Source organism: Mesoplodon mirus, assembly GCF_964341445.2.
Source record: "Mesoplodon mirus genome assembly, chromosome: 13".
NCBI lineage: Eukaryota > Metazoa > Chordata > Mammalia > Artiodactyla > Ziphiidae > Mesoplodon > Mesoplodon mirus.
Genome location: NC_138989.1, coordinates 48,541,224 through 48,553,460, shown reverse-complemented (window position 1 = coordinate 48,553,460; position 12,237 = coordinate 48,541,224). Strand labels below are relative to the sequence as shown.

At 40.7% G+C, this 12,237-nt stretch overlaps 1 protein-coding gene across 2 annotated transcripts in view; it reads right to left on the bottom strand.

Annotated features, from left to right (window-relative positions):
• ASXL3 (ASXL transcriptional regulator 3) overlaps nt 1–11,439 on the bottom strand; it is a gene marked incomplete at both ends in the record, with an annotated part of 168,100 nt that extends 156,661 nt beyond the window's left edge. For both annotated transcript variants that reach the window (XM_082640776.1, XM_082640777.1), the window contains one exon: nt 11,386–11,439. In XM_082640776.1, the coding sequence (XP_082496902.1) occupies nt 11,386–11,439 (54 nt within the window). The remainder of the gene's footprint in view (nt 1–11,385) is intronic.
• Between the last annotated feature and the right edge of the window lie 798 nt (nt 11,440–12,237).

Genomic DNA, 12,237 nt, shown 5'->3' with positions numbered 1-12,237 from the left:
GAGGGAGGATTTTACAAAGAAAAGGAATAACATGTACAAAGTCAAGACAAAATATGGGACAATATGATAAATTCAAAGATCTAACAGTACTTTTATATGACTGTCATTTAGAATGCCAATGGTAAGAGAATCAAGCAATGAAACTGGAGATATAAGCAAAAGACAAACCTGAAGGATCTTGAAGCAAGTGGCACAATACTCTTAGAATAATGGGAAGCTATTAAAGGGTTTTTGAAAAAGAGGTACTTTGTATATTCCCCATTAGCAACTCCAGATTCACTTTTTACCCTTCTCCACCCAGCTTTGTGACCCAGTAGGCTGACAACTGAGTTTCCTCAATGGAGGTCCTCTGTCCTCTGACTAATGGGTGGGTTCAGCCAATAGGAGGCACCAACTGGAGATCAGTGGATGGAAGAAGAGCGGAGCGAGTGTCAATGTGCATGTTTTCCCCTCTTGCAGGGGTGAGGGCTGGCAGCGGCTATGTTCCACCACCTACGGTCACAGTGTCTGTCAGTCACCCTTCTCCTATAATCAGAGCCCACATCACTGCAATAACCACCCCCTGCTCTTCTTGGCCCTTCCAGTCTAAGGATAGTTACATCTTCCTGCTGGTGATATCCCCGATTTGTCTCACTATCCCTTGTTCTTTTCTTTTATTGTGCCCTAACTTTCTTCAATCACCCATTTTAAGATAATGCCATCTGTTTCCCACAGGAACTAAGTCAGACTCAAGGGGATACCATGAACCAGTTCTACCTTTGAAGAAGCAGCTGTGGATGTAATAAGGAGAATGATTCTCAGTGGAGGCAAGTCTGGAGTCAGTGAAACCACTTACAAGGTGCTTGTATCAACTTAACAAGAAGATAGGAACTACCAGACACTAACATTAACTGGCACCTTCTTTTGTCAGACACTGTACTTAAGTACATTATGCATATTATCTTATTTAAATATTCCAACCACTCTGTAATGCCATTATTCCCTTTAATAGACAATTGAACTAAAATTGAGAGATGTTAAATAATTTGCCTAAAGTCAAACACATAGTAAGTAGCAGAACTGAGACTCAAACATACATCTGCCTGACTTTTAGGCCTGTCATTAATCTATATTCTTTCCCAAACCCACATACTGCCTGAGTCAGGGTAGATTACAGTGGAAATGGATATAAGTGTAACATATATTTGAGAATTTGAATACTTGAAGAAAAGGAGGTAAAACTGGCAGAACTCAGTGATTACTGGATAAAAAGGAAAAAGATACAAAAAGGCATTAATGATGACAAGAAGATTCCTGCTTTGAAGAACTATGAAGATGGTGACGGCTTTCATAGAGAAGAAAGAAAAGGGGAGCAGACTTGCTGGGAACAGGAGGTGGGAAGAGATGTGGCATTCAGTTTTAACCTTGTTGACTTTATTGTCACTATGAAAACGTGAATGGAGATGTTTCCACTACAGTAGTGAAGAGGCCATGTACACCTTCTCATCAGTCCCTAGCAGCTAAGGTATAGATTTGGGAACCACAGTCTGACAATTAGATGCATCTGCCTGTGAATTTGAATCTTGAGTCTGGGATGCAAAGACAGAGTGGATTATGATACATCCGTATGATACACTGGGAGCAATAGCAGTGTCCTATATCAGCACTAAGTCACAGTGGTGACACGAGTGGTGGTAGTGGTACCACAGCCATAGCCCAAGTAGAATGTTCTTATAGCATGACTGTGTGTGTTTTTGCTGCCCAGCCTCTACCAATCCCTGCCTATTTTACCAGCCTTTTTTTTTTTTCCAGATCCTTCCTGATGATTATACAAACTACTTTATGGCCTCCAAAAAAAACTCATTTTCTGCTTGTTAGCAAGAATTGTTTTTTGTTGCTTGCAATCCATAATTCTGACCGACAAAGCCAGCACATTCATTGTTGTCTCCTGTTCCGTACTAGGGGAGTCCTTTCCACATTGTTTTTAATGCTAACCCATAAGCTAAACTATGAGATGCTGTGGGAATTCTTAGAAGACTTTAAAGAATTCATGGCCTTCTGGGGACACAATACAATAAGTAAGTTCTATACCAAAACATGATTAAAATTTTAAAGCATAAAAAGGCAACAATTAAGTACACTCTAAAAAAAAAAAGTATACTCTAGGTACCAGGTAGAATAAACACAAACATTTAAGACACAGCATTAAAACTTCAGAACTTCAAGGATAAAGAGAACATGTAACAACTCTCATATACAAAAAGCATATTACCTCTTAAAAAATAAACAATGAAACTCACCACAGACAAGGTATTACAACCACTGATGCAAGAACATAATGAAGAAACATTTCTGAAGTACTAAGGGTAAAAAAAATTGTCAACTAAGACTTTTACAACTAGTTAAATTATCACTCAGAGGTGAGAGCAACATAGGATCTCTTAGTTTTTTCCTACCAAGTTTCTCCAATTTTTTTTTAATGGAAGATGTGCTGAGCTTTGTGAAAAAAAAATCTCTTTTTGAATTATAATCCACAAATTTGGGTGATAATGCTTCCTAAAGGCTGATGTTGACCACTTTTGTATACCCAATCTTGACTGTATTCAGATTAAAATTATGAGAATATGGAGGGTTTGGGGAAAAGGTATGGATGATAGGGAGAGGATTTGGCCATTTGTTCACTCTTTTTTAATTCTTATAACTTCATGTGAATCTGTAAGTAACTCAAAATACAAAATCTTAATAAGAAAAATTTTTAAGGGGTGGGCAAAACAAAAACATTTCAGAAATACAAAGACTGTTTATGAACCTGGAGACCCTCAATTAAAAAAAAAAAAGCTGTTAAAGGAGGCAACTTGGAGAGTGAGTGTAATACAAGAAATAAAGTTGAACACAGAAGTTGATAAAATACGTTGATGAATTTAACTATCTCATATTAAAAATAACTACTTTGTTATGTTTCAAAGAATTTAAAATAAATCTAAGGTTGCAGAGATTATTACACAATGGGAAGGTTTAGCAGAACATGCTAAATTCTGCATATTATTAGGGAAAGCAATCATACATCACTTAACAAAAGGATTTCTGATATTGAAACGGGCTTCCCATGACCTGCTGGACTTTAACTTACAGGTAATCACAAGAGTGTAAGCAGAGGGATGATTCAGTAAGATCAGGTCTGTTCTAGAAAGATAAATACAGCTTCAGTAAGTAAGATTTGTAAAATAAATTAGTGATGAAATTAGTTGGAAGGTCAGAACTCAGTAAAATATAGAGAATAAAAAGAGGAGGAGCTAAATGTGAGCTATATTTAGAAGGCAGAATTTACCACTCTCCACAGACACCATGTGTTTACGTGCATACAGATAAGTCTCCAGACAGGAGTGCTGTCCTTTCCTCTTTGTGGACCCAATGCATGGTACATTTGTGGGAGGTCTCTAATGAATATTTAACTGAACTGCATAAATTTCATTTGAAATATGCATAGTACATAGAGATAAACAATAGAAATTGTTAGTGTAAGTCCAAAGTTTAAGGAAAGGATCAAAGCTAGAGTCCTTATCCTGGGACACTTCCATTGAGGTGGATGAGACTGCCCATGGAGAGGAGAATAAAAAGGACGGGGGAGACAGAATTCTGAGATATACCAGCATTAAGAGGGAAACTGAAAGGAGACACTCAAGCAAGCAGGAAAGAGCAAGAGTGATGGAAAGGGAACAAGGAAAATATCAAAGAAGTTTAATTCAAAAAGTTTAATTGATTTCTAGGATTGACTTAAAAGAAATAAGAAATTAGACTAAACAGAGAATTTAGGAATGACAATTTCTGACTGCGATATTTTGAAGATATGATAACACATATTTTAAAGGAAGGAGATTTTCTTATTAAACACATTTTCAAATAAGAGTGTCTGTTGCTTGTGCATGGTAGGGAGAGGAAGCAGGGAGGGTCATACAGAGTCCTGATGGTCCAGACAGCGACTTAGTCCTGCAGCTATGTCAACAAGGTTTCCATACATGCACAAATTACATGTGTAGCCATTTATTTTTGACATTAAAAAAGAAAACCCTAAGAATAACCAGCAGCCTCACTATATCATGTCTTCTCTATGACTGAGCTGAAAAACAAGCGCAAAGATCCAATCTCAATTTCTAATTCCCTGAATTTATTAAGACAGGTTTCAAAACATGATAGTTAACAAAATCTTGAAAATGCCATCTGTCTTCTGAATAAGATGAAGAGGGTCCTTCCTATTCCCTTCTTTAAGTCATAAATAATATATTCCGAAATCAACTATTGGATTAGTAAAGAAGAATGGAGCACTTGCCAAAAAAATCAGTTGTGGAATTATTTTAAAAATCATTATCTAAGTTGTTCATGGACTAATTTATGCTAAATATAAGCAAAATAAACCCATGGTAAATAACTGCATCATAAAGTAAATTATACATCTCTATACTTAGACAAAAATCTTACAAGTTCTAAGCTTGTCCATTAAGTATAAATTGCACTGCCTTGGAGAATTCCTCAGGTTCTAAAAGTTCCACCAAAGCTAAGGTCTTGGATGTCATTTAAGTTATATATTTCAGCTATTAAAGTCAATGTTCTGACAAGCCCTTTGGCTCTAACCCCAGGGCATGAATTTGCCTTAAAACTACAGAAGAATGTGTCAGAGGGCTATATGTCAATCAACCAGGAGAAGTGCCTATTCCCAATTTAGTTTTGTCAGTTGCTGACATTAAAACCAGCAACAGTTAACTGTTACCAATTCAAGCGGGAATATGGAGGCAAGAGGAAAGGTAGGTATCTAAGTTCAGGCAGATAAAGCTGTTAATTGCTATCCTTTTATGTAGATTTGTTTAATAATGAAAACAATGTGGCTAATCATATAATGTTTCTATTTGTTCCCCAAGGGCTCTTCAGGGAAAGTTTCAGTCAGGGCTAGATTTCCACAGCTACCTACTGTGCCGGGACAAAGGCAGCACAATCAAGGCACTCAGTGCTGGCAAATAGCGGAAAGTCCTTCTGTACAGATGCCCCTCCTCCCAGCCCGGCAGGAAGGAGCCAGGATCTGCAACTGAGGACCTCAAGGGTGGGGGAGAAGGGATTTTAAATTATAAATAAACCACCACCACCACCACGCAAAGTTTTGATGCTTAGAAAAAGAGAGAAAGAGAGAGAAATGAAAGGCAGGCAGTAAGTGTGATGTAGGCTTGGATCCTCCCCATGCCTCCATGCAACAAATCTGTTAAATTCACATCCATTAAAATGCTTGTATTATTTTTAAAAAATCAGAAAGACAGCACAGAATTTTTAAAAAAGATCTATGCCAGCCCTGCTCCTTACAAACAAGGTGAAGATACTGGGCACGTCATTAAACCCCACACTAGGAGAATGAGTTACTGAGATAACCCTAGCTATCTACTGATCTCAAGAGAGTATTTTTGGCAAATGAGTGATCTGTATACATTTTCTACAACTGTAATGTATAGTACTTACTAATGTTTACTTTCCCTCATTTGGCAAAGGCTATGGGACAGAACAAAGTTGTGTTATTTAAAATAAAATATTTCTAACATCAATTTTGCTTTTAGACTCTATTTCTAAGTAATGGAAGCATTCAGAGACACTCTCAGACCACCGGGGCTCCCCCTCTGTAAGGAAGAGTCATTTTGGGGTATGTGTGTGTGTGCTGTGTGTTTCTACTACCCCACCCCCACCCCACCAGATCCATGCTGCAATTTACGAGGTCCAACTGTCTTAATACTACTTTCAAAACCCTCCCCAATTGGGTCACAATTTAATTTTCAACTTTATTTCAGTGCCCACACCCTCAAGCCTTCTGAGATTTCTAGACTGGCCTGTTCATTGTCCCCTGAACCCTTCCTCTCACCTGACACTACACCTTTTGCGCGTGCAGCTCTCTTTTCCTAGAATGCTTTCTCGTCACCTGTTTAATCCTATTCAGATTTCAAGGAGAAACCAAGCTTTGCCTAATCCAGTAAGCCTTCTACAATCACCTCTCCCTTCTGTAAATCTGTTAACTAGTGCCTCTTGATCATTCATGCGATGCCCACGGTTGGTGTCTGCTCAGTCACCCTCCAAGTTCTCTAGTCTCCACCACTGAACTCTACACTCCTTAAGGATATACCTTTGTATCGTCCCTGGCATTTGAACCATATGCTATGTAGGGGCCCTCAAAATATTTAGGGACCATACTTCACATTTCCAATGCAGTTCAGTGAAGTGTTGAAATGATTACATTATTAAAAATTAAATTTAATTACTTTATCAGTTAGTTTTTCTGTAGTGAAATTCCAAGTCTAAAAGCTACCATATGCTCATCTGCTACTAAAGAATTTGTCAAAGAGAGAAAAACTTTAGAAAGAATTCTTAAAATTCTCTTTCATGTCGGCAGGAAATAAAAAATTAACAACCTATACACTGGGCCCAAGTTCACATTCCTCATTATTTCAAACACATTTTTTTTTCCAACTTGAAACTCCTTCTTTTTTCTCGAGAGGCATACAGCTTGCTCAACTCTTTTCCATCTTTCAAATTGCAAAATGAAAATTTAGGTTCCATATCTGAAAGAAAGATGATGAGATATATACGTAAAGAGATGATGCTATGTGTGAATCACAGAAAACAGCTGAATCAAACCAACCAAAATGTAAGCTTTGGAAAATAAAACTCCGTTTGCCAAACTCATTAGCCAGGTTCCTAAACCAGTAAGCACTGTCACAGTTATGGCTCATGTGCACCTTTGGGGCTTACCCCAAATCACAAGTCAAAATGTTCTCAACTGTTATGAAGGCCTGGTCATAACCTAAAATCTAAGCACCACTAGAACAGTGAGAAAATGCCAAAAGCAAGACCAACGCTCTCCCCTCCATCCCTATGTTCACCGCCCCCGAAAAATTATATTTATTTCTGAAATACAAAGATAAAAGGCAAGGCAAGCAGTACATTAACAATTATGAATTGTTTTCTAGTTTAACAGCTGCCATTACCATTCAGCTTTATTTGACAGAAACCCTAACAGTTTGTTTAGAATATAATGCATTATGCAAAAGAATCTTCACTGTGCAAAAGATTCGCACAGATTTCCTTTAATCAATCAACCCCTACTTAATTTTTAATAGATTATGATTTACAAAACTTCAATTTACTTAAAATCTTCAGTAACTCTGCTGTGGCATAAAGGGGTATGTGCCTGTTTTCTCCCAACAATGAGTCAAATTTGCCACTAAAAATTTTTCCAAAGGTCACCTTGAACTACCAAAAAAAAAAACAACAAAAAAACCCACTGATATTCATTATCTGTGTGAATGTATCTAAACTATGAGCAAATAAATCAGCCATGTTACCAAGCACAAAGCTATTGAAGATTAAGATTTATTTTCAGGTGCCAGTGAGACTAAACAAAGATTGTAAGGAATGAAACAAATAGAAGGAAACTCAGGGAACAAATTAATACATTGAACCATTATCTTAACAGCAGCATTCCCTATAGAACAAACTGATTAAACTATAAAAAAGCACTTCTCAAAGCAACAACATTTTTGCATGTCAAAAAAAAAAAGAATTAACCTAGAATAAACGTATAAATAACAGTATGTTCTGTGGTAAGCCAGTAACAAAGAAACCCCTCAGTGCAGTGAAACAAAGTCCTGTCAAATCCTCATTTTTTACAAAGAAGCATGAAGATGCTTTCACAATGGTTTAAACTGTATTTATAGTAACAGAGTGAAGACTTGAGATAAAAGTCAAAAGGATTAAAGTCAAAGCCCCAGCTCGACATGAGTTATGGTTTTGATTTTTATTCTTATTGTGGGCTACATATATTAAGACAGAAGATACTTCCATGTGATTGTGGGATCCTCTGAGACTCTACAACCTCAGAAGAGCAGATAAAACAGATGAAAATGCATCTGGTTTGGGAGCAGACTCCATATTAAATGGCCCTGCGCTAAGTAACAACCACAACTGCAGAAGGCCGAGGGGGATGGGGGGAGGCTGAAGGCTGAAATTTCTGCAACTGATGCAGGGCAGAAAGAAAATAAAAGATGTCATATTACTATTTTAAAATGGCAGCCTGTTAATAATCACCGCATTCTTGAAAATACAGGGGAATTATGCCACCATCCCTCCTTTCCTAAGATAAACAAGCCCACCACATCCAAACAGGACATACTTCTATGAGAAAATTGGTAGAGCTTGATAGCTGCATCTCCATCTAAAATAAAATCCCTGGAGCTGACACTCAGAGTTTACAGATTTGGAGGCTGGATACTCTTCTCACAAAGAAAACCAAAATTCTGTTGTCAAATGGAAGTTCTCAGTTACTCTAGAAAGAATTGTTCTTCCATATACATTTTTCTTAAAAGTGAATACCAAGCTACATTTAAGCATAAGCTTTTGGTCTCAGTTCAAAAAATCTATTTTGCATTTCCTCTGCTTTGATATCCTCTCGTTCAAGATAATCACATGCAAACACACACACCAGTAGGATATATATATACACACACACACACACACACACATATGTATATAGATATAGATATATAATACATAGTGTACACTGGATGATTTGGAAGGTTATTCTTAACATTAATTTGGATACTCTCTCTTTAGTTCATATATTGCAAGAACCACATACTGAGTTGCATATTTTCCATCCATCTTTAGTCTTTAGTTTTAAAATCAGACATCTGGTTTAACATTTGATGGAGAAAAGGCTAAAAATCCTTAACAACAACGACAGCAAAATCAGCAGTGGCAGTGTAAAAATACATAATAGTATTTCTAAGACAGAAATGCTAAAAAAAAGGGCATCCCTTTTTCATTGAGTATAAATTAATACTATCAATTATAAGAGTAAAACGTTTTTCATGCAAGTTTGGAAGAGAGTTTAAGTCTATATGCATTCATGTAACCATAAAGAAAATGTGAAAAACTGTCACTATTACCCAAATGGAACCATTTCTCCTTTTTCACAAAATAAGTTAAGAATGCTCATAAGTCACTACTACAAACGGCAAATTTCTGAAAAAGATATTTCCAGTAACAATTACTTGCTATTTTATTCAGTATTTTATTTCAACTGTCACATTTTGAATACATACACATTTGTACAACTACCAGGGGAAAAATAACTTGAACCAAATTGAAAAATTACCATAACTACTAGTTCAATATGTCTGGTTAAAATACAGACATCTGGTCTATCATTAATTCTTTTGTGTTGATGACTCCTAGTGTGTCTTTTCCCACCAATGAACTTTGCAAGAGGAAAACGCAACTTTTAACAAAAAAATTGTAACACGGAAACCTATTTCAAGATTTATCAATACAATATAATTAGATCAAATAAAGCACAGGACTTTCAAGAATAGCAACATACACTGATTGAATACAAATGGTTAGCTTTAAATTCCATCAGAATACTGTTACTTATTAAAGAACTCTCTGTAGGCAGATACAGCTAATTCATCAATCATTATTTTAAAATATTTATAAATCAACTCATTGTTCACTTGTTTAAAACACATACACTGAAGCTCTATAATAATACTCGATTGTCACTCCAAGGAAACTGAAGAAGGCGTTTTCAGAAGCCTTGCACACCCTCACACAATTCTGAATTAATGGCTCAGCAAACAATAAGTAATGTACTCTGCTTTAGCAAAAATTCAGTGATAACATCAATCTGGCATCTACTTAACGCTTCCTGCTTACTTTTCACGTATTCCTCACAAATAAGTTTCCTCTCCCAGATGTAGTTCGTTAGAGAATGACTATCACCTGCCCATTCATCCATAGACAGTGAGTGATTTAGCGATTAACACGATCACAGATTAAGGGGAGAAATAATAACATACACTGTTACAAATTAAAAGATGAAGTAAAGGGGCCTGGCCACTTCAGCTACCAATAACTAGACCTCAATTAAAAAGGACTTTTGCCACTTCTTCGCAGGGCAATAGGGTCAATTATCTAAAACCCTTTGCCAGAATCCAGAGACATACCAGCAAGGCCCTTCAACCGAACTCAGATAATTACTTTTGACAAATGTTCTCCTTGAACATGATGTAGTTACTCAAAAGCTTTAAAAAAAATAGCAAAAACAAACAAACAAAAACCCCGACCACAGTTAAAGTAAAACAACCCTTACAAAGTCAACCCAGTAACGTATCCTGGGGTCTTACCCCCCATCCCCGCCCCGCACCCCCGCTGCATGCAGTCTGCTTTCTTTTGGTCAATTTATAACTGATAGTAAGTTGGTGAATAAATATTTAATTTATGCAGCCGAAACCCTGAAAGGCTGAGCTTCAAATGTAATGCCTTGCATTCCCGTGAGACACACTGTACAGAAATATCCTTTAAAAAAAAAAAACAACCGTTTACAGCTGTCCGTTAAAAGAAGAAGATGAAGGAAAAAAAAGAAAAACCCACACATACACATGCATCAAACCAAAGTCGCCGACGCCCCTCTGCCAACCAGCATTTCTATAGAGACATTCTTTCGCTGATTAAAACGTAAGCTCCGAAAGGTTAAAGAAAAGGAAAAGCAGCCAAGTAACACCGCCCAGGAAGCCAGCAGTGAAACACACCTAGCTGTACACTCTTAATAACCTCCCGCTACAAATGACACTGACCCAACTTCACTAAACACACACACCCGGACACACACACTCACAAAATTGTACACACGTGCATGGAATGTACACACAAACATCGGGCAGAGCACAATACCTACAAACACCAACGAACTTGATCCACACAAAACATGCACGTATCAGTGTGCATATATAATGCACACGACACGGCACACAGACACGCAACGACCTAGGCTACATGCACACGCCCCACAAGTCCGGGTCGGACACACACCGTGCATGCACGTGTAAAATGTATGAACTCACAAACGCCGAACCTACACACAGACCGTGCACAGAGAGTTATTGATGAAATTCCGGGGGGTGGAGGGGCCGGGAGGGAGTAATTGCCACACAAAGGTCTCCGGAGCAGCAGAGAGGGAAGTCGAGCGGGGCCGAGCGCTCGTAAATTCACCCGTGGAGGAGGTACAGCCGAGCCCCGAGAGCGAAGTACCGGGAGAAGTGTCCCGGGCGCGGCGGGCGCCGGGCTCCCCGAGATAATCGCTGCGCCCCTCCGCGCGCGCACGCACGCACACACACACACACACACATACACACACACACACACACACAGGGGCCCCCGGGCGAGCCCACTCCCGCAGAATAACAAAGAGCAAGAGCCAGGCGAGCGGGCGGCGGCTCGGGCTGGAAGTGGCCGTCTCCGCCGCCGCAGGCCGGCGCGGGGCGTGCGGCGGGGCCGGCGGGACGCGCGGGCGGCGGGCGGCGGGCGGGGAGCGGTACGTACCAGGCGGGCAGCCTCGGCCCAGGTGCGGTCCTTCTTCTTCCTCTTGTCTTTCATGTTTGCATCTCATTGATGGTTCTGATGATGACGTGGGGGATTCCACGGGGTGCTCGGGGTTCGGGAGCGGAGACAATGACCCAGTGACCCGGTGACCCGCACTCGCTCCGCGGGGGGAGGCGCGCGGGCGGCGGCAGCGGGTGGGAGGGATGGAGCGAGGGGGTGGGGTGGGTGGGGGCGCGCGGGCGGCGGCGACGGCGGCGCGCGGCGGGCGGGCCGGGGGCGGGGGCGGTGGAGCCGGGGACAGGGGCGGGGGCGGCGCCGGCCTGGCTCGCTCGCTGGGGGCTCGCGCTGCGCCGCCGCCGCGGCCGCCGCGGTGACAGCTCCGGGGATGCTACGCTCGGCCCCGCTCACAACAATACACTCTGACGTCACGGGGAATGGCGACGCGGCCGCACACTCGCCGCGCTCACACTCGCCGCGCTCACACTAGCCCTCTCGAGCGCGCACACCCGCGCACACTCGCCGCGCGCCCCCCACTCCAGCCACGCCCTGAAACCCTCACGAAAACCCTCTCCTTCCAACCCAGCCCCCTAGACCCTCAGGGCTCTGCCAGCTCCGCGAAGGCCGTGCCTTTCCGGCCCCCCTAGGGCCGACTACCGCGGACACGGTGGCCTTTGGAACTTGTGTACGAGTCTGCTCCGCAACTCGATGCCTCTGTCCTGTGCGCTCACACACACACACTCACTCTGCACTACTCCCCTCTGCTGGACTCCTTTAACCCTTTTCGGCTGGGTTGAGTAGATTCCTAAAGCCTTGTTGAAACTGTGGGGAAAAAAAAGCCTCTTCTGATGCACA